Source organism: Lacerta agilis, chromosome 6, assembly GCF_009819535.1.
Source record: "Lacerta agilis isolate rLacAgi1 chromosome 6, rLacAgi1.pri, whole genome shotgun sequence".
Classification (NCBI taxonomy): Eukaryota; Metazoa; Chordata; class Lepidosauria; order Squamata; family Lacertidae; genus Lacerta; species Lacerta agilis.
In genome coordinates, this window is record NC_046317.1 from 73,863,907 (window position 1) to 73,889,108 (window position 25,202).

The window sequence follows — 25,202 nt, forward strand, 5'->3', positions numbered from 1 at the left end:
GATTGAATGGTGTTGAACATCTCGCAGCCAGTGAACTCCAGCAGCGTGAAATCGAAGGGCTGCAAACCATCCGCCGCAGCCGCCGCCACACAAAAGGCGCGAGTGCGCATACTCCGTGGCTTTCCGCCTGGCAACGGCCGCCGCCAACCCTTATCCAGCGGCGGGTTCCCTTTCAAGCCCTAGCGACTGCCCCTCTCTGCCCACCCTCGGGCTCCGATTGGCCGCGCCGGCTTTCCCGCGATGACTTCACGGCCTCAGCCCCCGCCCCCGACGCCGGGCTGAATGAAGAGCCATTGAGATCCGGAGACGGGCAGCCGCGAGGAGCGCAGCCTGGCGGTGGGGGACGCGGCGAGAAGAGCCAGACGCGCCTCCGCGGGAAGAGCCGTGGACGCCCGGGGAGAGCGGGTGGAGCAGCAGGTGGTTCTCTCGCCGGGAGCCGCAGACTTCGCGCCGACGCAAGGGCATCAGGCTCCATCCTGACACCTGCATCGGGGATCATAGCAGCCTCCCTCCTCTCCTCCCTGGGGGCAAAAGAGCAGCTGCTGGAGAAGAGCGGCAGCTGGAAGAAGCAGCTCTCCTGGCAGCATCCTTCCTCACCGCATCCATCCTCCCTTTGGGTACCACCAGCATCCTTTCTCTCTTGGGTACCACCAGCATCCTTTCTCTCTCGGGTACTGCCTGTATCCTTCCTCTCTTGGGTACCGCCAGCAGCCTTTCTCCCAGGCGCTCAGTTTCCTGGGTACCACTAGCATCTTCCCTGCGCGTTCCCTCCATCACCTTCTCTTTCTCCCTCCCTCCCATCTCCGCCGCGGGTGGGTTCAAGTCCGTTCTTCTGTCACCCCCTCCGCCTCATATCCCCCACCCCGGCCAGCCCATTTCTCACCTCCCTAAGGCCCCCCCACAGTAGCCAAGACGCCGCGGGCCGTGCTCCGAGTGAAGAATGGGGCGTCGAAGCTGGCCAAGCCGCATGCTGCGGCCGAAGCCCCCGGCGGCGCCCCGGGCTCGGGGCTTTTCATGGAGCGATCGCAGAGCCGCCTCAGCCTCTCCGCGTCCTTCGAGGCCCTGGCCATTTACTTCCCCTGCATGAACAGCTTCGACGAGGAGGACGCGGGTAAGACTCGGCTCGGGGTGGGAGGGTGGGAGAGCAAAAGGGAAGCGGACGGAGGCAGCCGGAGCTGGGGAGAAAACCGAGGCATGTCGGCAGCAAAGGGGTTAATAGTTGGAGCGAAGGAGAGGCTTGGGTTGGGGGGATGCTTGGCGTGGGACCCACCTTGAGCTCCTCCTTGAAGGAAAAGCTGGGATGGAACTGTACCAATTAAACAAATGGACAGGCTGCATAGAGTTAACCGTTGTTCCACATCCCTCAGTCATGTCTGCCATCTCTCTCCCAGGTAAATAGCAGCCAAGAGGAAGGGTGCAAAGATTAGATTCTAGAGGTGCAGAGGAGGGAGAAAAGGAAGCCACCTCCAGTTGTGTGGATTAACTTTTCATCGTGGTACATCTGTAGAAACGTGTATCTGTGGGAATTATACGCACACACTCATACACGCACACAATTTGATGGCGCAAGAGCTGCTTCAATATTGGCTCTCCTACCTTCCACATGCCTACGACCTGCTGTGAAAACATATTGAATGGAATTGACAGGGTGTGTTTGTTTCTCTCCCCCCCCCCCATTGTGCTGCGGGTGATGGAGAAGGCTTTTTTTTTTTTTTCATTCCTCTGGTGTGAAAGGCATGAGCAAAACTAAAAGAACTTGTGGGGTGGGAGTGGTAGATTCATGTTGCACAGGCCAAGGGCACTTTGGGGGCAGACCACAGGAAAAGGGGAGAGTGGAAATCTAGTGGTGTAATGATTGCATACATAGAGAGGAACGAAAGGAATGAGATGGTTGGTGGTGAAGACCAATAATATGAATGGGCTGGACTAATGAATGGAAACGATGGTCAGGGGCAACAGAAGTTGCTGTTGGTGGTCTCAAGGTGGATGGGTAAGAAGCTTGGTGTGTGTGGGGGGGTTTAGTAAAGGTAGGAATGCCAATGCAGATGGTGGGTACTGTTAGCCTATAGAATACTGGAATGAGAAGGACACGATCAGATTTGGGAGCACTGCTTGGCTTTCAGCAGGACTGTGTGGTCATGGATGCACTGACTCAACCCCTCCCTGACTCAGTATGAGCTGCGAATGACACCCTACTTAAACCGCCTGACTAGCAGTCTGCCAGCCGCTGCCTACCACACATGCTGTGTGTTTGCAGTGCGAGGCATACCAAGTTAGGACCCTGAATTAGTGTGCGGGGTTTAAAGGGTCACCCTTAGGCATAATCAAGTGACCCCTCTGCTTTTCGATTTACACTGAAGTCAATGTATTTATAAAAGCACGGTGCAAGTCTTAATCCTTCTATTAAGCTCCTCAGGCTTCTGGGGAACGTGATGAAAGGGGAAACTTTAAATACGACAAGAAAAGAAAAGGAAAGAAAAAAGAAAAAGGAAGAAGAAGGAAAAAAAGCCCTCTCTGACTGCATATTCTGGTCTCGTAAAAACAAAAGACTGCCCTGCTATTCAGATGGCAAGCCTCACTGCTCCCAGAATAAACACTCCCACTGTAATTAATTGATAAATATGCTAATTGAGACAGATGGATTTAATACATTTCAAGAATATGCAAGTTTAAATGTAATCTGTCGCCCGTGAGGCTTTCACCCAGGCAAATTTATGAATTTGTTAAAATAACATTGTGCTGGGAGTAGATGTGTCTAATGAAATTAATCCTGTGACTTATTGACTTTGAAGGGGAGGGTCTATTTTGCTGGGTACAGGAAACCCTGTCTTATTAATCCAAACAAAGTTTTAAATTTCGGATCTCCTATATAGGGATGGTCTTCGGGAGCAAGTACTGGCCTCAACTCCTTGTTCAGTGTGCATTTGGTGGCCATTCTCAAAATGGCCTTTATCTTGAATTCCCCAGATTATGCCGCTAAACTCCTTGATCCTCTGGAGAGGGAATTCTCCATCCTGAACTGGAGGATGGAGTAAACCTGAGGCAGCACCAGAAAAAAAATGCCACTCATGTCTTACCTTTTTCGACTGGAGAAGTGGCCTTTTCTTGGGCATCACATCATGCGTGACAGCCATGCTGTTCAAAGCTGCACCATAGCCACTGTTGACAGTATGAGAGGAGAAAGATCTGTTTTACACGCACAGGACTGCTACATATTGTCACCAGTTTATTATTGTCAGCTCTTGCTATTGGCGCAGCTGCGCTTAAACTAATCTGTAAGATCAAGGTTGCCTGATATTAGAGGTATGTGTGCACTGATGCCCCTCCGCTACAATTTTTCACAACTGTTTGGCAATTGCCATTCATTGATTTCCTTCCCTTGCTCCACATTTTATTCCCTCGTATGCTTCCTACCCAGGCCCCAGGTTAAAGCCCTAGCATCTTCAAGTAAGGCTGAGACCATCCCCAGTCTGAAACCCTGGAGAGCTGCTGCCAGTCAGTGTAGACATTACTGAGCTTGATGGAACAGTGTTCCGACTTGAGAACATACGAAGCAACCTTAAACTATGTTCCTGCTCCTGGGTGCTTTTTGTTTTTCTTCCTTTGGAAATCATGGTTAATATGCAGACAGCTGTGCATATTATATATCACAGCACATTATACTGATGTGCTATAGTAGTAGTAGTAATAATAATAATAATAATAATAATAATAATACCCTGCCCATCCAGCTGGGTTTCCCCAGCCACTCTGGGCGGCTCCCAACAGATTAAAAACAGAATAACCTAATAACCTTGTGGGTTCCTCCAGACCGGTTGTTTGTTTGCGGATGTATTCTGCAACCTGACACCATTGCAATAATAGTGCACTAGTTATGGCTTTATTCTCGACCGTCCACACAGCTTTCTTCTTCATTAGTTGTTCTGCGATGCTTCCCCAGTGTTATTGTATTAATGTCATCTGGAGGCGGCTACAGCCCAAGAAGTGCAAGACAAACATTTGCGGGCTTAAAAAAGTTATAGGATTTCAGTTATGGGACATGCACTGCTTGGAAACGAAGCAGTGTGTCTGCCCCGAAATGTTTCCTGGTGCATATAGTATTGAAAATGGGATTGTGTACAACAACCCTGATACAATAAGTGAGCAGAAATAATCACGAATTCACAATAAAAAGGACATTCAGAGGGACCCTGTATTTGCCTGTATGTGAGAGGGAAAGAAAAAGAGAGAAATATTTGGAATTAATGGAGGCTATTCAACTTCAAGAGGGAAATCTGCCAAAAGTACACAATAAAGCAGCATGAAGTGTGTATTGGTGCGGGAGGACTCATGCCTATTTGATGGGTAAATAGGAAGGAAAGCACCCATTTCACCTTAATTGAACAGAAATAAAGAAAGGTGTTAAAAAAACATACTCGAGGAGAATAATGCCCTAGATTAGGGACACTGTGGAATATCTAACCAGGCACAATAGACATTACACAAAGGTTAGCGTCTGGGCATGGAGTATTAATCAAGGCAGAATGCAGGATACTGTGCAGACTGCATAAGCTCTTTGTGGCACACACAGGTGCAAACCATTTGGGGGAAAACAATTGGTACAGGTGTGCCCTGGTGCTTGGCTTCGTCTGCAAAGAAGCTGAATACGAACACTCTTGAGTGCTAAGAATAATAATTTGTGGCCCCAAAATATGAAAACATCCCATCTGGGATAGCTGATCCAAGACGAGGATCTAACCTTCCAAGTACATATTACTGGATGAATTCATTTCCTCCAGATGGATGATATCAGTCTAGGCAAAAGTATTTTGGAGTGTGCTTGGAACCGGGCAGTTCAGTTGATGGTTTACGGTTACAGCAAAACTAGGGTTTTGTACAAATAAGCAGCTTAAAACAGCGGTGGTTAGTTCGTTTTCACAATTTAGATCAAAGCTGGTTTGGGGGGAATGCACCAAAACACAGTGTTTCATAAGGAACGACAGGATAGATATGGATCGTGGCTGATGCCCTCCCTCTGTGCACTGCTTCCCAGGCCAGCTATGGGAGTACACTAAATGGGAGTGTGTACACAGTCCAACACAGTTAATGTGGCAGAACTAGTGCAACTTAATGCAGATAATCTTCAAGCTAGTTCTGGGTTCAAATCCTTGTTCACCCATGAAGCTAGCTTGGTGATTGGTCCACCATCTTTCAGCCTAGAATCATAGAGTTGGAAGGGGCCTCAAGGCTCATCTCTTCCAACCCCCTGCAGTGCCTAACCTGCCTCACCGTGAGGTCACATTGATTTTGCATTGCTAAGCTGAATATGTTTGTGAAGGCTCACTGTAATTTTTTACATTGCGTTTCTCTTTGACCTTGCTGCTTGCATTTGCCACCCCCCTTGCACTCCTTGCATACAATGTAGGAAATTTTTGCTCACAAAGGCTTATGCCATCATACCTTTGTTAAGTCTTCAAGGAGCCACAATGCTCAGTATGTTTTTTATGATTTTGCTTTGTCGAGCAAAAGGAGTTGATATCGACTAGAAGATTGCAAAGCCCATTTCACATTTTGGTATTATATCTGGACTGGAGCGACAGGTAAAACTTGTCCATTTTGCTCAGGTGCTCAGGAGGGGAATTGTAGGAGGGGGAGATTTTCCTCTGCTCCCTATAATGTCTCTCCCTGCCCTCGCCCCCAGCATACACACACAGTGGCGAACAGGTAGCTGCCCCACTGCAGAAAGTTACTGCAATCTATGGTAGGAGGAGGCAGGGCCAAGATGAGGCCGGGGATTGAGACAAGAGGCCTTGCAGGCCTTGCAGGGAACAGATTTGTGCCGGCTGTGACTTAAAATGCAACCCCAGCACTCTGCTTTTGGGCTCTTCCAGTAAACCTGTTTACTGAGCATGCATCCTGATTTGCTTATACAATACTTACATGGAGGTTAGACTATGTCCGGACTTTATTGAGCTTTTGTTCCAATTTGTTTGTGGGGAGGTTGTACAATGAGTATGCAACCTGATGTGCTTGTACGCAGGTTATATGTCTTCCCGTTAGCCGTTCCTTTGTTCTGCTCCCCCCCCCCCCCGTTTCAATGTCACAAGAAGTCTGTGCTTTGTTTTAAGTGGATTTGTTGAACAGGGGAGGCAGAGATCTTTGATCCATTTGAACTGTGCAAACCTAAATTTTTGGTATGCAATCAAATCCCTTCTGCAAAATACTGGAAGTTTATAGAGGTGATCTTCGACTGGCGGGGAGTGAGATTGACCTTCCATTCCATTTACTTCTTCTGTAGTCAGCTTTCCAGAGTTTCACCCAAATTCCCAATGAACTTTGCAGTCTAAAGGCATATTTTTTTTTGGCTGTAAAAGTCTCTCCCTTCTACAGCCTTCTACAGTCTCAAGGTAGTTAAGTTAGAATTTTGGTCCATTTAGTCCTGGCTGGTCTGCTTGGAGTAGCAGAAGAGTCCCAGATATTGGACAGAACCGTCCTGTGATCACCAGGAAAGGATTGGGCAGGCAAAATTCATGCAACAGAAATAACTGGTGGAAATGACTTTTTCCCACCGCGGGAGCAGTTGCAAGTTGGTGACACATCCTCTTTACAGGGAAAAGGATGACTATGGAAGTTTCTACAACAGCAGCAGTGGGCAAGATAGGAAGGAAAAAAGTGGCAAGTGAAATTTCTCCAGTATATCTCTTCCTTCTGAAAAAGGGGACAGTGTGATATTAGGACACCATAATGAGCAGTCCGTTAGGGCTGAATCCTACTAACACTCATATTGCATTAGCAAAACAATGATTTTATTTTTTTTATTTTGAATCAGACAAGCTGTGTGGCTGTTGGTGACATGCTGAAAATTGTACACTCTCTCATAAGGGTATAATGGCAGTAGTAAGGCTTTCTACTTCAGATGGCCAGTACTTGCAGAAACCAACTGCCAACTCTTCCAATGCCATTTCTGTGGAAGAAAAAAGAAAGTACAAAAATATGATGGGCAGAGGGACACTTCCAGCTTGAAGGGACCCCCCTGCTCCACCGTGCCCTCGGGGACCCCCCCCCATGACTCCCCCTGCGCTGCTGGGGCTCAGGGCCAGCCGGGCTGTGCAGGAAACATCCCTGGCTGCCTCTTGACCTCGGAGCCGGCCGTAGCACCAGCCACCCCCCACTCCCTTTCTCATGCCTCCGCAGGCAGGTTGACCTGCACTCCAGAGGCCTGGGGGGTCCTCCTCTCCCCCCGTCCTTTGCCGAAGGTCAGCTGGCCAGCTTGCCTGCCTCCTGGACCTCTTTCTCCAAGTACTGTATGGGACTGCCTTCTTTGCTTTTGTACGTGATAATAAAGACCAAGAGTGGCTCCTGGGGGGGGGGGAATTACGATGGGCAGGTGTTGGGTTTGCCGTTTCCACAGGGGCATGGAATTCTACTTTGCATCCTGAATAAAACAAACATTTCCGTGTGAAAAAGTGGGAAGTCAACCTGTCACATACGTATTATGGGATTGTTTCCTACTTCGTGACAAAATCGAGTGACCCAGAGCTAGGAGAACCATGGGAGTGGACATTTGAGCACAATTACCCAGTCATTAAATAGCTGGGGATTTTTACCTAGTCTTCCATGCTTTATCTTGTGGACACCTGGATGCAGGAAGTGGACTTATGAGTTGTGGGTGAGTCTACAGGAGCTGCCATTAATTATCAAATGGAGGTTAGCAACCACCCTCGTGGCTAGCTCAGGTTGGTTGCAGGCCTATTTCCACAAACCTTGTCTTGTGAGGAGGACCATAGTAAGTTGAACTGAAAGAAGAAAAGCTTTCAGATTAAACTTTATGTATTAAATAATGATGTTGGTTGGGTTTTTTTAAGTACCTAACCAAACAGCAGTTTTTACTGATTACTAGGCAACTGGGTTGAACACAGCCTGCATGTTAACCCAGTCAAATGGGTGGGGTACAAAATAGATAAATTATAAAAGCCAGAAATTCTGGGCAGAAGACTGAAATATTCCTGAGAGGAAAGGTCATAGGTCAGTAGAGGAGCATCTGCTTTGCTTGCTTGCTTGTTTGTTTGCTCACTTCTTATTTATTTATTTAAACAAAGCCTTGTCTTGCTGAGTGGCTTTTTCTCCCCACAAACTCGGTCCTTTAATTTTCCTCTGTTTTCCATTTCCTTGGCACCTACCAGTCTATTTGCAGCTCTGTCTGCCATACAGATAAAGTGGTTTTGCTCCGAATGCTGCAGTTCCTCCATTGCCTTTTGTGTGATGAAATGGAGAGACAGTGTGTACCTACCTAATGCCAAGCCGTAAGAGGAGCCATAAGGAAAACAGACTTTCCGGTGAAGAAAGTGATTTCATAGCTGAGCAGTTTTCACAAATCCGTCTCATAACTTTTATCTGTCGTCAGCCCAGAGCATAAATCCTGGGGAGTCCTTCTCGCATCTCCTTGAAGACACCCAGCTATCACCAGCAGGGCAGGATTCACAGTGACATGATGTCAGGTAGAGCGTCGTTCTGAGCAAATGAGGAGCCTTTCCTTGAAGGCTGAGCAGTCGGTCTCCTTTCTTTTGGACAGTGCATCATCCCATCCTTTAAGCAACCTGGATATTGCTCCTTAGTGCAGCAAGCCCACTCCCCTCCTGAACTGTATTTCTTCTGTTGCATCTAGAAGGAATATTGCTGCCGCAGTGGCTTGCAGGAGTAGCCTATAAAGCTTAAAATGCAGTTGGTATCGTATAAAGGGTAAAATGCTGTTGGGTATTTTGATGTGTTGGGAAGACTTAAGCCTCATTTCAAAGGCTAATGGAACAGCCAAAGTATTGCAGTAGTGCTATTAAGAAAAAAAAAATTTACTTAGCCACTTTAAAACATACCCAGGATTCCCAGAATAGGTAGGTAAAACTCATGTATGAAAAGAAGGACAACCAAGGTGGAATCTACACAAATATAAAAAAGCTGTAGAAATGCTTTTAAAAAAAAACATTTTGAAAAACACATTGCATTTGCCACAGCTCACTGTTGCCATCTAGTGTCATATTTGTATATTGCACTTTACAATACCGGTATATTTAAAACGTTTTATTTGCAGCTGCATAGCTGAGTCCCAACCATGTTTCCTTTAAAGCATCTGGAAAGTGAAGACCAGGGGTGCAGAATCTGTGGCACTGTTTGGGTAGGACTACTGGGTGCAGGTCTGAGGCCCTACAACGACGGTGGTTTGTGTCTCCCCCACCTCTATTTTTCTTTTAACTTTTCCCCCACAGAGCTGCCATGCTGCGGAGTGGAGGTCCAGGCAGTTATGCAGGCCAACTTCATTTCCCAGGGTGCCTCAGGGCCCCATATGAGAAACAATGAAGGCCACTGGCACGATTGGCTTGTGTTTCACTCCACAGTGTGGCTGCTCTGTGGAACAAGTTAAGAGAATGAAGGAAAGATGAGCTTGGCAGTAACTGCCATCACCACCGTTTCTGAGGCCTTCAGGATTTGGGGGAGAGGAACCAAGACAAAGCAGGTCAAGCATCTTTCCTGTGGGCGCAAGCCTGACATATGGGCTTGGTCTGACACAGAGTTGTGAACCATAGGCTCTGTCTCTGTCGAGCACCTGGGATTCTCCCCAAGCCACATTCCCTCCTAAGCCACATCTTGGGCAGATGATAGGGTACATGTAGAAACTAGCCTACTGTACAAAGATAATACAGTGGTACCTCGGGTTACAGATGCTTCAGGTTACAGACACTTCAGGTTACAGACTCCGCTAACCCAGAAATAGTACCTCGGGTTAAGAACTTTGCTTCAGGATGAGAACAGAAATCGGGCAGCGGCGGTGGGGCGGCAGCGGGAGGCCCCATTAGCTAAAGTGGTGCTTCAGGTTAAGAACGGTTTCAGGTTAAGAACAGACCTCCGGAACGAATTAAGTACGTAACCAGAGGTACCACTGGATTTACATTAGTCTCTCTACCTGCTTTTGCCTCTTGTCCCACCCACCACTGGCATGTGGCCCCCACAAGAATGCTCAGAACGGAATGTGGCCCTCAGACTGAAAAGGGTTCCCCATCCTTGGTCCCACATTTAGCATGGGAGAGGGAGGGAGGGCCGTATGCAGAGAGGAAAAATCTTGGTCTGTTTCCTCTGATTCCCTATGGGTCTGAAAATCTAGTGCTTCTCAAAGAAAGCATTTCCTTCCTCATCCCACTCCTTTTATTTTCACCAAGAAACTCTGTGCTTTTCTTGGTTTCAACCCCTCTGCCTGTTAAGTGATCCCCTCCTGGCTTGGGAGAGGGAAAGAGGCAGCTTATCATTTTTCTGATTTCATCAGCATGTTCGGTCGTTGCATTCAGGTGTAGCATTTGTGGGGATGCTGAGCTTCTGCAGAGAAGTTGTGTCACAGCTTTTTAATCTACCCTATGTGGGTTTCTTCAGCTTCGCAAGTTGTTTGGTGATATGTTCATATTATTATTATTATTATTATTATTATTATTATTATTTGGAAGTTGGAGGAAAAGATAACCTGGACAGCAGTTGAGATTACGGATGGGTGAATCTGTCAGTTGTAGTTTCCCTCTGTTTCTCATTTTTTGCAATCTTAAATTTAATTTTCTACATTACATTTTTTAAAGCCCTCATTAAAATCCACCATCATTTTAGTGTGAATGATTCTTAATATATACATTTTTGCCTAATATTATAGATTTTTGCCAATAATTTCCCCTAATATATCACCTTTTCTTATGTTGTTTTCAGCAATACATGCGTTTTATCGAAAACTTTACCCTATTGTATACATTTTTGTACACATAACTTGGCAGGGGAACTGCACTACAAAACTTGTGTGAATCCTGAAGGATTGCTGTGTTTTTGATTATTTTTTCAGAAAGTGCAAATGAGGCTGGTTTGCCTTTAAATTCAGACTGAATCAAATTTCTCTCTCATCCCTAGGAGAGACTGTTAGAGCCTTTTGCATGGCTTCAAAGCAGGGGTTCGGAGCAGGGCAGCTTGGACAACAGCTGAGTCCTCCCCCAAGCACACAAAAAGTCTTTCTCCAAGGAAGAATGTAGCTTTGGGTTACTCATGAACAACAGACGCTAGAGAAGGAGTTGAACTTTTACCTGCAGAAATCTTACCTAATAACTTCAAAACCCCACAGGTGCTGGTTGCAATATCCTAAGAGGTGTCCAAATGCATAGCACAGGCTTCCTCAAACTCAGTCCTCCAGATGTTTTTGGACTGCAGCTCCCATCATCCCTAGCTAACAGGACCAGTGGTCAGGGATGATGGGAATTGTAGTCTCAAAACTACAATTTGGAGGGCCGAGTTTGAGGAAGCCTGGCATAGCAGCTAAACAGCTTTCCAAAATATACAGTTGATTGTCAACCCACCTTCTGGCATGACCATCAGTCTAAATACTGATGTGCGTGTGTCTTGCCATTCATACCCAAGAGCCTGAAAAGGGCTGAAAAGTGCCTTTTAGGTAGCATGCGTGTAAAATCCTTCTGCTAATAGGGAAAAGGTGGGAGATTTCCCCAATGATGATTTTTTTGGTGTGTATCTTTTCCTGTCAATTTACTCTAAATGAACGTGTCCCTGGATATCTTTCTATCTAGGAGCAAATGTTCTGCTGTCACTTCCAATTCATGTAAAATTAATTCCAATGCAAAATTTATTATCTCGAAACCATAACTCTTCCAGCTTTTTAAAAAAACAAACCCAAACCAGAAAAGAACTACTTTGGTCTGTCATGTTTCTACACTGGGAGAAGTCCTGAAGTGCTTGTAGCTGTATATGACTCCTGTATTCTCTTTGATGACTGCGTGCATCTGATTTGGTGAAAAGAAATGTCGCTCGATCGCACTTTTGTTTGAGGAATAACTTATTTGCATGGGCTCTCTAAGCAATGAATTACCTACTGCAGTGTTAAACAACTGATTTAGGTGAGAAGTGCATTATGTTTTCAGTTCAGTGTACTGTATCAATAAACCAAACGGGATTTAACCACTTACAGTACCAAACCATGTGATGTAATATACTACAAAATTCAATATTAACATACAATATTCAAGTGTTCCAGTGCTTCACATGCTATTTGAATGCCTAACAACAGCCCTGCAATATGGTGGTGTTGGGGGCAACATTTTATGCTCCAAGGGCCATAGCCATCCTTGACCAGCACTCCAGACTAGGCATGCAAAAAGTGCATTTTCTGCATGCATTCTCACATGCACCCAGGGCCGGCTGGCCCATGAGGCAAGGGGAGCCGACTGCCTCAGGTGACAGGATCCATGGGGGCAGCGGATCCCAATGTAGATCTTTATTTCCCCTCCTTTTTTCCATACATAGATCTTCACTTGCTCCTTTTTGCCTGGCGAGAAGAGAGGCCGCCATTTTGTGCTTTGCCTCAAGTGCCAAAAAGTCTTGGTCCAGCCCTGCACACACTACATACACAGGAGAAACAGGTGTATAGGACCCAGCACACGCACACACCCCAGCTTGCCTGATTCATGAAGATCATCTGGGGAGCAGGGTTATTGCCTTCTCTCCACTTATCAAATGATCAATCTGATAACTGACAAGGGGGGTGGGGTATTTATAGCTCTATCAGGATGCTGGGATTAGCGAAGAGGTTTAATATTTTTGCTGCTGCAGTGCTGCCAAAACCGATGGGGTTTCGAGAGCCAGAAGAAATTTGTTCAGGGAGCCAAGGTCTAATTCCCAGGCTAGGTTCACGCCTACTGTAAGGTAATGATTTGTAGAGGTGCATCTGTTTGATTCTGATCAAATTTATTTCTCACTCTACCACCAACATGTTTCAGGTTGGGTTACAAGAGAAACTTCAGTATTAAAAACAGCCTGCTGTAGCAAAGAGCTTCTCCAGGTGACCTGCTTATTGAGTGTTTATCCTGTTTTGCTTGCAAAAAGTTAACATAGAGGTTAGATTGCATCTGGTTTTTATTGAGGATTCAATCTGATTTGTTTATGGGGTGGTTATGTGGCAATGCACATTCATCGTGAATAGTTTGCAGGGTGTTTGCATGTTTTCTGACTAATCGCGGGTTCACCCCACACTTTTCAATGCACCTCCCCATCACTTCCTAAACTACAAAAATCCTTAAAAAGAAACAGGGCAGAAAAAGAGCAGATTTCTTGTGCTAGGGCAACAGAGCCCTTTAATCTACTTGGAGTGCCTCAAGTATTTTGTCAGTATTTTATGGGAGGCATTCAAAGAGCCTTGTGGCACCTTAAAGACTAACAAATTTATTATGGCACAAGCTTTCATGGACTTAGTCCAATTCATTAGATGATGAAGTCCATAAAGCCTTATGCCACAAATTTGTTAGTGAGAATGTGAGAGGAGTCCTGCTGGAGCCAAAGGCATTTTGTTCTCACAGTGACCATCCAGGTGCCTATGGGAGGCCTGCAAGCATGGCCTGGGTGCAACAGCACTCTCCCCACTTTTGATTCTCAGCAACTGGTATTTAGATGCAGGTAAAACCACAGAGCCTAGGGCTTGCCAATCTGAAGGTCGGCGGTTCAAATCCCCGCGACGGGGTGAGCTCCCGTTGCTCGGTCCCAGCTCCTGCCCACCTAGCAGTTCGAAAGCACGTAAAAGTGCAAGTAGATAAATAGGTACCACTCCGGCGGGAAGGTAAACAGCGTTTCCGTGTGCTGCTCTGGTTCACCAGAAGCGGCTTAGTCATGCTGGCCACATGACCAGCTCCCTTGGCCAGTAAAGCGAGATGAGCGCCGCAACCCCAGAGTCGGACACAAGTGGACCTAATGGTCAGGGGTCCCTTTATCTTTTTAAAGGTAAAAAGGTAAAGGACCCCTGGATGGTTAAGTCCAGTCAAAGTCGACTATGGGGTTGTGATGCTTATCTCGCTTTCAGGCCGAGGCAGCCGGCGTTTGTCCACAGACAGCTTTCCGGGTCATGTGTCCAGCATGACTAAACCGCTTCTGGTGCAACGGGACACTGTGATGGAAGCCAGAGCGCATGGAAACACTGTTTGCCTTCCCACTGCAGCAGTACCTATTTATCTACTTGCACCGACATGCTTTCGAACTGCTAGGTTGGCAGGAGCTGGGACGGAGCAACGGGAGCTCACCCTGTCACGGGGATTCAAACAGCCAACCTTCTGATCGGCGAGCCCAAGAGGCTCAGTTGTTTAGACCACAGCACCACCTGCATCCCACATGTATTTAGATGCATACTGCCTCTGACAGCGAAGGTAGAACATAGCCATTTTGGTTAGTCATTTTTGGTTTCCCTCAATTTCCCATTTCTCGAATCTTAAGTGTATTTGTCCACATATCCATGTCAGTTTATGAGTATGTAAGTCGTGAAACTTCACCAGAATTTTAGTGTGAATCCATACATTTCAAATGAGCAAAAATTGCCTTCCAGGGGTTGGATCCTAGTCTAGAATTGTATTAACACTGGAAAGTGTGTGTGATATGTAATAACCGCTTGCCTGGATCCATGGTGGCTGGTGGTTGCGATCTAGTGCCAGCTTCCCCCAGTACCCCCAGTAGGTGAAAGGCTATTCTCTCAGTCAGCTGTTAGATCCATCCCTGGCTGACCACTGTGCATGGTGGGATAGCCTGCCTAAACCAGATATCTGAATGGTCCAATCAGGGACAGGTTGGTGGGCAGAGCTGGGTTGGTGGACTGAAGTGTGGAAGTCTTCACTGCAGTCTGCTGCCTGCAGGGGCGTAGCAAGGGGAGCGTAGGGGGCGGGCCGCCCCATGTTCCATAATGGAGGGGGTGACAAATTATCAAGGAACAATTACTGCCCTACTAGGGCGGTTCATAATAAACTTTTTTTTTTTTGAAAATGCCTGCTCCAAAGATCTTATGTTATGTATCTGATGCTAGCCACCCTGAGCCCGACTTCGGCCGGGGAGGACGGGATATAAATAAAAGTTTTATTATTATTATTACTTGTTATTATTCCTTTGTAAGTAAATATGAAATAACGTAAAACCATTTTTGCAGCGGGGGAAATCAATGGGGGGGGGGGTTGACAAGAAATTTTCCGCACCGGGTACCACCTGACCTTCCTATGCCTCTGGCTGCCTGCAGACATAAGCAGGGGTGGAAGAAGGGGTATGTGTGCAATGGGTGTGGGTCACCCCGGGTGTCACCACTGAGGGGGGTGACAAAATGCCAGGCGGGCGGCACTCACTGTGGGGCCTGCAGTGTGCCCGAGCCACGCGTCTCTCCTGGGAGAGACGCAGTGGCTTGGGCATGCGCAGGCTCCATACTGCCCAAACGGTCTGCCCGCTGCCTCCTCCCCAGCTGTAGGGTGGCTGAGTGGGAGGAGGCAGGCAGACTCTGGAGGCCCCTATGGGCTACTTGCCCCTCCCCCTGTGGGAGGTTTGCCCTGCCCCTGGGCGCGCCTTCCCAGGAGCCCAAGCAGCTTCCTCCGCCGCTGGACAGAAGATGGCTGCATTTTTGGAGTATGTGTGATACGTAATTTCAGCTAGACTGAACTGGGTGAACAACTCTTGTAGCTTTTTCCGATGGCAAGATTATAAATGGGACAGCATCACTGATACTGACAAACATGATCACTTTTCAGTGCACACTTCCAAATCCAAAAAAAAAATCGGGAAATCAGGAACACGTTTAAACAGAAACTGCTGCCCTGTTGCTTTTAATTACCAAAGTCCTGATTCTGATCATTGCAGTTTTTACTTCTTTTTGGTGTTTCTGTCTTTGAAGTGTTGCCCCAGGCAGTTTTTTTTTTTTAAAGAATTAACTTATTTGAATGGAAGCATTTTATTATCTGGACAGTTGTTCAACAGTCTTTGGATGGTTGGTTAGAGCTTGGTGCTGATAATGCTAAGCTTGCGGGTTCAATCCTCATATGAGCCATCTGCATATTCCTGCATTACAGGGGGTTGGACCAGATGTCCCTCAGGGTCCCTTCCAAATCTACAATTCTATGATGGCGCAACCCACCAAGCTTTGTTGCAGCATCTCCTGTGATTTATTTCACTTGGATTGCACAGGAACCATGATCTCATACCCTCCAACATTTCTGTGATGGAAATAGTGACGTACTATTCAATATTAGTAATAGTAATAGTAATAGTAATAGTAATAGTAATAATAATAATACAGTTGTACCTTGGAAGTCAAACGGAATTTGTTCCGGAAGTCCATTCAACTTCCAAAACGTTCAAAAACCAAATCACAGCTCCTGATTGGCTGCAGGAAGTTCCTGCAGCCAATCAGAAGCCGCAGAAGCCCCATCACATGTTCGGGTTCCAAAAGAATGTTCGCAAACCTGAACAATCACTTCCGGGTTTGCGGCAATCAGGGGCCAAAATGTCTGAGTTCCAGGGCGTTCAGGATCCAAGGTACAACTGTAATAATGTTTAAACCCTTCCCATCTGACTAAGTTGCCCAGCCACTCTGGGCAGCTTCCAACATATATAAAAGCAAAATAAAACATTAAACATTAAAAACCTTCTCTATACAGGGCTGTCTTCAGGTGTCATCTAAAGGTTGTATAGATGACTTATATCCTTGGCTCGGGGGTCACATAACTCTATACTCTCCAACATTTCTCCGATGAAAATAGAGACGTCCTAAGGAAAACCAGGACACCAGAAACCAGGATGCCTTCTATAAATCTGGGACTGTCCCTGGAAAATAGGGATACTTGGAGGGTCTGTGATCTGTAAATGGCAATTGTTGGCTGCATTTGATATCATGTTTTCTGAAAATCCTTCCTCATCTCCTAAAATGAGAAAGGAAACTGTACATTTTATGAGTAAGCAGAAAAAAGATATTAGATGCATAGCTGATAGCACGGCGCTTCAATTTATTATGCATATGCACAAACTGGACAATTAACAACCAGCTGTACACTTACTGAGTCGGCAGGTTTCTTGAGCTCTGCGTTGCATAACTGTTTCATGGAAAATGTTCTAGGGAAAGGGAGGCACATTTCTATTTAGCAGAAATGGGGAGAGACTAGTTCAGTGGTTAAGCACGTCCTTTGCATGCAGATGGTCGGGGGTTCAATCCCTGTCATCTCCAGTGAAAAGGGAAAAAATGAGTAATGGTTTTTAGAAAACAAATACAAGACCTTGGAGTTTGACTGCTTATACAAACTGTCTGCAAACAAACGTCGGTTCCTTCGGCCAGTAAAGCGAGATGAGTCGTTCGTGACTGGACTTAACTGTCAGGAGTCCTTTACCTTTTTACTATTCAAGTAGATAATTTGGGGTATTATCTACAGATATCACTATGTCATACATACATTTATTTTTACAGCAATAAAACAAAACAAAAAGCACAAAATAAAAGCCATGTTTAAAAAGTTAAAATCAGAAATCAGATAACTATTGTGGAAAGATGTATTCTGAGTTGCCTGCATAGGCCTGGTGGAATAGAAGAGTTTCCAGCAGGTGTTTAGAAATTGAAACAGAAGGTGCCTGCTGAATCTTGATTGGCAGAATATTCCATAATACCAAAGGCTCTGTTCTTTGTTGCCATCAAATGACCCTCACCAATTTGTGGAATGACCAGTGATGCGCCTGATCTCAGTGATTGATTGGGATAGAATGGTTTGGGCAATCCCTGAGGTACCCTGGACCTAAGTTGTTCCAGGATTTGCAAATTAATGCAAGGACCTGGAACCTGGCTTGGTAGTAGATGGGTATCCAGTGCAGCTGTTTCACCCATGGTGCCACAGGTTTCCCCCCACACACACCAGCAATCTGCATCAGCTGGAGCTTCTGAACCAGATCCAAGGACATCCCCACATTCAGCGCATTACAGTAATCCAGCCTCAAGGATACCAACACATGGATGACAGCAGTGAGGCTGTCCCTGTCCAGGAACTGGACAAAGCTGGTAAAAGGCATTCGTAGCCACAGAGGACAATTGGGCCTCTGTTGACCAAGGTGTATTCAGGAGTACCACTTGCTCCTTCCGAGGGAGTACAACCCCGTCCAGAACAGGTAACTTGTCTATCTCCTGAAAATGGGAACCACCCACCCAAAAAGCCGCCATCTTCCCAGGATGTCAGGACGAATGTCAGAATACGTCATCTGCATCTGTAGCTGTCCTCCTTGTTGTTGTTCAGTCGTTCAGTCGTGTCTGACTCTTCGTGACCCCATGGACCAGAGCACGCCAGGCACCCCTATCCTCCACTGCCTCCCCTTTTAACTCTTCATGCTCCATCATGCAACCTGATGCCTCCACTTTTATCTTCTCTCCCTCTCTCAAATTATTTCATCCTCGTTTAAAACTTCTCATTTGCAGAAACTGCAAGTCTCAAGTCAAATCCATTCTCTAGACAATCTGATTAAAGGTTTTTTTTTGGGGGGGTCTCTTTTATGTAGGGTACTTAAATCCAGAAGGAGGCTAATTCCCCACTCCCAAAAAAGGTTGTTCACAGTTAATCTCAAACTTTCACAGGGATAAAATGATTCCAGAGAAGAGAGATGTACAGATGACATCCCTTTGGGTTTGTTCTATACTTGCCAAATAGCTAAGAGGAACACATTATGATAATCTTTTGTTTCTTTTGTGCTGTCTTGCCCAGGATAAATCATATTATACGCTCCCCACTTCCCTAAGCTATGAGAAATTCCAGGGGTTTTGTCTCTCTTTAAATGAGAGACCACTAAAGGCCTGTGGCATTTTTGTGATAAATCTTGTTTATTCTCAAATTGCGCGTGGATGAGCATACTTGCACTCGAGCTATCTATACAGTGGCTTCAGTTTTCCCAAAAGTAAACAGCATCTCCTTGAAGTTCCCTAAAGCTCTCCTTCCAGCCCAGTGCAAAACTCAGAACCTAGTTTAGCTTCACTGGGTTTATTATATTTTATCTCCCCAAGCGCTCTCTCTCTTTTCCCAGAACATTTGTCTCTGCTTCATCCTGGTTAGAGTGTCATTAGGTACTCCTGAAACATCTTTCAGCCATCAAAGGCCATTGAGCAGGCACTACAGCCGACACTAGAAGCACCAGCTTATTACCACTGCCCATTAGCAAGTGTTCAAGTGTACAAAAGATGGTTGTCCGCTGTTTCTGTTTCACAATTCTCATTAGGCCAGTAAGGGCTTATTCACACTTACCTTTCCTCTGCTCTTTCCAGGCACGGACTGCACTTTAAATCTCAGTTTCTGAGCACCAGTTTTCTTTTTGCCCCAGAGCTTTCCCTGTGAAAACAATGCTCTTTAAAGCTTAATCGGAGCAAACAGCAATCTGCAGAAAACCCAAATTGATGTTTGCTCCAATTGAGGACTAATGAGCGAATTTTTGCAGGGAAAGCTTGGGGGCAGAACCAAAAATGCTCAGAGACGGGGCTTTAAAGCACAGACCTGTGCTTGGAAAGAGCGGGGCAAAAAGTAAGTGTGAAGCCCTTAAGAGAGCCTGTTCTTAACTGGTTGCTGGCTGCATTTTTGTTTCTCTCTCTTTTGTCATATTAAAGGCTGGAAGCTTCTTAAGTTTTTGCTGCTGTCTGGGAGAGTAGAAGCCTCTGGCACCAAGCGAATGCTTTAAAAGATGCTTGGTCATTTCCCTGCCATGCTCAAGCTGGATGTACTATCTGTGTGTGTTTCCAGGGTGCTCTCTTTGCAAGGAGAATGTGGTCGGGAGTTCCTACCACTATGGGAAGCACATGAAGCAATATAACTGCCTACTTTCTCTTTCTCATGGTGTTACGTACCTTAAGTACATAGTTTGGGAGTTGTGGCCATCAGCACATTTTGATTGATTAGGAAATGAGGCCAAGTTACGCTGACAACAGGTTAACATGCTGATGATGTTCATCCTTGCAGATAATGGAAGCTGAGTCTCGTGGTGATTTATAACGTTGCTCCTAAAAAAAAAAAAAAAACTTTCTCACGTGCTCCGGAGTTCAGGGCTGCCAGGTTGGTTGGGATCCAATAGCCGGGCAGCTTGAATTAGCTGTCAGCTGCTGCAGCGATTGCGGTGAACTCTGGAGGCGACTTGATGTGAGCCATATTGATGCCGCTTGTAATGAAACAGCCTGTGTCAAAATGCTGCACCATATGAGGACATTTCCATGGCAACGCGGAGATCCCATGGTACCCTGCCTTGCACTTTGATATCGGCACAGACTTCCGTGGCTGTACATCCTCCCCCAATGAGATCGCTGGGAAATGACACAGCGGTGCTAAAGAGCAAGTTAGAAAAGGTGTGTTGATAGAGGCTATGGCCAGCTGCAAAGAAGGACAGGTGGGTTGAACAGGGTTTTCAATAGCAACTGTATGTATCTAATTGTGGAGAGGTAAGAAAGGCTGCCCAAACACTCCTGTCAAGAACGCTTTCTTTTTGTTCTTATTTACTATTATTATCAGTGCTACTTTTCTAGGAAAAAAGAGGTGCCGGAACTCACCACAAACACCTGCCTCGTTCTCTTAGAATGGCAATGGCGCCCATCCAAGAGGCCTGGTTATTATAAACTTTTGACTATATTCAAAAAGGCTCAACATCCCCCAAATCTGGTGAAACAGAAATGACTTTCTTTGTGCCTAAAAGGGCGCAAAAGAGGAAATGGAACTAAGAACTTACTGAGGGAGGGCCTTCCACAAAACGGGGGTTCTCGCCGATAAGGCCCTGTTCATAGTAGTTGACAAAGTGGCATACGTAAAATAGTGGCGCTTGCTGGTTCATCTCCCTTAAGGCGAGTGCAGCTGACCAGCCATGCCCAGGTGGCCCACCTCCTGCTTTTCACTGTCTGCCCAGAACTTCAAAACCATGAAGGTCATCAAGCTGCTGGTGAGCCACCATAAAACAGCGTTCAGCTGGGTAGGTCACAAGCTGCGCTGACCCATAGCTCGTTTGATGGATGCTTCGTTTTCAAACTGCGGGTGTTTCACAAAGGTTGTTTATCAAATCACTGTCTTTTCCCCCTTTGCCCCACCCCTCCATTTAAAAAAAATATTTTTATTAAAGATTTTCAAAGGTAGTACAATGTCTCTCTCGAATTTTTCCATATAACATTTTTATACGTCTGTGTTGGTGAGACATTAGAAAAGAAAGGGGGGGGGAAGAAGTGGGTGGGACGGGGAGGTAGGTGGGGTGGGGTGACTATGTTTCTTTTTTACTTGATATGAGTAGGGTTTGGTGTCAGCATTGTTTATGTAGGTTCTCTGTTGTTTGCTTGTGCTCGTTTGGTGGTGAGAGAGGTCGGGGTTGGCTTGGGGTGTGGTTGTTCGTTTGTGGGTGGCTGTGGTGATCTTTGGTTTCTTGTGTGAGTGGGGTTGGTGGGTATTTTGGGTCAGCTTAGCCATATTGATTTGTATGCTGTTGGTAGATTTTTGTCATTGTCCACCCCTCCATTTTTAAAGATCATTTTCTTATGTACAGTAGTTTAAGATAACTTTCCATTTCGATCTGCATTGCATCTGTACAACTCAAGCATGGCCTGTGTCTCTTGTTCCAGTCTACATGATTAAGGACAGGATTTGGTCCATGGCAATGTTCCTCCGTTGCTCTAATCCAGCCTCTCTCTGTTTGTCCTGCCCTTAGGTTATTTTGCAAAAAATGGCCTTTCCAAATGCAGTCAGGCGAGGCGCTGATTTTTGGCTGCTGTTACAGTGCAAGATGTCAGCTACTCATTAATGCCATTAGCTGTGGGACTTTTTTTCTCCACATACATAAACCTGTGGCTTTTTTTTAGGTGGCACTGTGGGTTAAACCACAGAGCCTAGGGCTTGTCGATCAGAAGGTTGGCGGTTCAAATCCCCACGATGGGGTGAGCTCCCATTGTTCGGTCCCTCCTCCTGCCAACCTAGCAGTTCGAAAGCACAAAGTGCAAGTAGGTACCGCTCTGGCGGGAAGGTAAATGGCGTTTCCGTGCGCTGCTCTGGATCACCAGAAGCAGCTTAGTCATGCTGGCCACATGACTCGGAAGCTGTATGCCGGCTCCCTCAGCCAGTAAAGCGAGATGAGCGCCACAATCCCAGAGTCATCCACGACTGGACCTAATGGTCAGGGGTCCCTTTACCTTTACCTTTACCCATGCTGCAATTGTTTCTGGTTTCATTCATGTCTTAATCAATGTTTTCTGCACGCCTATAAATAATTCAACCCTTGCTGTCACTTTGGCACTTGACATGAGTCCCTCATTCATTTCTCCGTTGATGCATCTTTGGTGCATAAATAGTTCATGGTGTTTATTTCTTGCATTACAGTCTCTCTCTCTCTCTCTCTCTCTCTCTCTCTCTCTCTCTCTCTCTCTCTCTCTCATTGCAAGGGACTCTTCCACATTCACAATTTCCCCTCCCCAACTATTTATTTATAAGCAAGAAGGGGAACAAAGATCCTTAACATCTGTTACGTTCGCTCATTAGCAAGTCCTTTGTAAAGTAGTATTTTGCAAAATGCATTCAGTCTCGATCTGTTGCTGCAAAAATTGTAACTATTTTTTCATAGAAGTTTATTCCCCTGCTTGCTTCCCTCCTCTGTATCTTTGGCTATGTGTACTTTACCAGCATAAATTGGAGCTAGGCTGTAGATTTTCTCAATTTGGATCGAAGCTGGTTTGGAGGGGAAACACATCAAGCTGCAATATTTCATAAGAAATGTCAGGATAAATACAGGATGGATATGAATTGTGGCTATCATCAGTTCCCAAACCAGCAGTGAGAGCACACTGGATGCAGAGCAAATAAGTGTGTGTACACAGAATAAGGCTTTGGTCTTCTGCACGTTTATGTGAGAATCGGTCCAATATAATACGTCTGGTGAAACATGAACAGTATTGGACTACCCATATGTCTGCTTTGTCAGAATCAAAATGGCTTCCAACAGTGCAATCCTATACAATCCGACCAGAAGCAAATCCCATTGAGTTCACTGGGGCTTACTCCCAGGAAGTTGGCAATAGGATTGCAGCTGAAATCTCCACACTCACCTACCTGGGAGTAAGCCTCATTGACCTCAGTGGGATTTGCTTCCAGGTTTGCAAGTCTAGGATTGCACTGTGAAGCTATTTTTTTTTATTTAATAAAGCAATTAATTGAAATCACTTTGAGGCCAGTTCTTCCCTGGTGGTGAGAAGCAAATGTAGTTTACTTTTGAAGCAAAACAAAACTGGATGCATGGTTTTGTGGCATGAGGGACACCGGGTTCAATCATGCACAGAGAAGCAAGCTATCTCTTGCATTATAGCCTGTTACGAATCACAGTTCACATCCAACCAGGGCCGTCTTAAGCATATCTGGCGCCGTGGCGCAAACATCCCTCCAGCGCCCCCCCCCCCGTTTCCCATGCAAGAGGGCCAGGCATGGTGGGCAGCTGGAGGGCGCGGAGCAGCAGGTGCGGCCGAAGCGGCGTTGCCATCCAGGGAGCCCTGGCTGCCACGCCGATGGGAGGCTCGCCGGTGGCCTCCCCGCGATGGCGTCTGCAGCCCAATAAGAGGTGGGCGAGAGCGGCACTGCTGGCGGGGCTGGCGGGCGGCTCCTCTGGCGGCAGGAAGGAGGCTCTTGGCATGGCATGGCATGGCGGAGGCACCCTCCAGGCCGTGGCGCCCTGGCACCTTGCGCCATGAGCCTCTATGGCTAAGATGCCTCTGCATCCAACCACCGCCTGCTTTGTATATTACATGAACCCCAACCTATTTAATGGATAATAAAGACATGAGAAAAGATCATCTTAAAAGAATTGAATCCTTTACCTTTTAAGTATTATTGAATATTCTTATTAGCATTTATGTACTAGCCTGTGGCCCCATTATTTTGCATAATAATAAAAGACAATAAAACAGCCTCAGGGGGAAAAAATCATAACAACAGTCCCTCCACATTTCTAAGGCCATAGATGGTTTAATGGCAGAAGGCGTGGGTAAAGAGGAATGTTTTCTCCTGGCACCCAAAGACATGTAATGATGGCGCCAGGCAAGCCTCTCTGGGGAGAGCATTCCACGAATGGGGAGCCACCACAGAAAAGGCCCATTCTTGTGTTGCCACCCTCCGAACCTCTTGAGGAAGCTGGACATAGAGAAGGGCCTCGGATGACAAGCACAGGGTCCAGGTTGGTTCATATGGAGATGAGATAGACCATAAGGCATAGAGTTCCTGAGCGATGTAAGGCTTTATAGGTCAGCACCAGCACTTTGAATTGGGCCTGGAAACTAATTGGCAGCCAATTAGTGAGTTAATTGGCAGCCAGAGATATATGTGGTACACACACACACACACACACACACACACACACCAGAGGCATTTGGTACAAGTCAAGAAATTTATTTTAAAAGCAGATACAAAAGGAACACACATTTGAACCTAAGCTTAGTCATTCATAAGTGAAATGTTTGTGAATAAACATTCCTCTTGTTTGCTCTGCTCAACACTCAACTGTGCCCTATTGACAGACCAGGAAATGGGCATGGATGACATTCAGCTCTTTTCTGCGTACTGATTTATTCAAGGACACGGACATGTGATTTCCTTATCACACAGATACTTAATTAGTTCATCCTATCCATTCAGACTCCAGAAGGCCAATTTTTTGAGTCTCAGATGTGAAGCTGCTTGCAAAGAGCAGGCAGGGCTTTGGAAACGTGACTGCCTGCTAGCTTTCTGCCCATTTGGCCTTTAGCTTGGGGATGGATGAGCAAAGGTGCCTAAGATCTAGAAAGAAAAATCCTTTCCATTGTTAATCATAATTGTAAGTGAGGAAGGCAGCCTTCCTCAGCCCAGTGAATCTTTCCTCCGCACTAGATGCGGTGTGATCCTATGTGGAAACAACTCTCATAGAATTCACTGGGACTACTCTGAAATAAGTAAACCTAGGATTGCAGCCATAGCATAGCCAAGACTGGGTGCTTTTTATGGGAGAGAATTTTGATTCCATTTTGCATTTAAGGCAAATCTACCCAATTTGTACTTTCCAAAACAAGACACGAACTGAAACACCAACCATCCTTTGAAATTCACACTTCTCCAGATTTCTCAGGGCAGTTCTCTAGCCAAGTAATGCATACAAAAATGCATATGCTGGGGTAAAGTGTCCTTCAAAAGTGAAACTAACAGACAAAAATGCATTATTTGGGGTGGGGGGTTGTATTGCAAAAATCAGGAGACACTAAAATGTTGGTGCATTTTCATTTTTGGGGGGGGTTAGAATATATTATTTGATTTTTTTTTAAAAAACTTGCAAACTGATGTGGAAATGTTGAGAACTGAATGTAAGATTGGAAAAAATGAGAAACTGACAGATTTGCCCATCCCCATCTGCAACCC

The 25,202-nt window shown here is 45.9% G+C and overlaps 1 protein-coding gene across 2 annotated transcripts in view; it reads left to right on the forward strand.

Annotated features, from left to right (window-relative positions):
* The first annotated feature begins 861 nt into the window (after positions 1-861).
* RIMS4 (regulating synaptic membrane exocytosis 4) overlaps positions 862-25,202 on the forward strand; it is an 89,664-nt gene continuing 65,323 nt past the window's right edge. For both annotated transcript variants that reach the window (XM_033153439.1, XM_033153440.1), the window contains exon 1: positions 862-1,111. In XM_033153439.1, the coding sequence (XP_033009330.1) occupies positions 1,015-1,111 (97 nt within the window). In that variant the 5' untranslated portion in view covers positions 862-1,014. The remainder of the gene's footprint in view (positions 1,112-25,202) is intronic.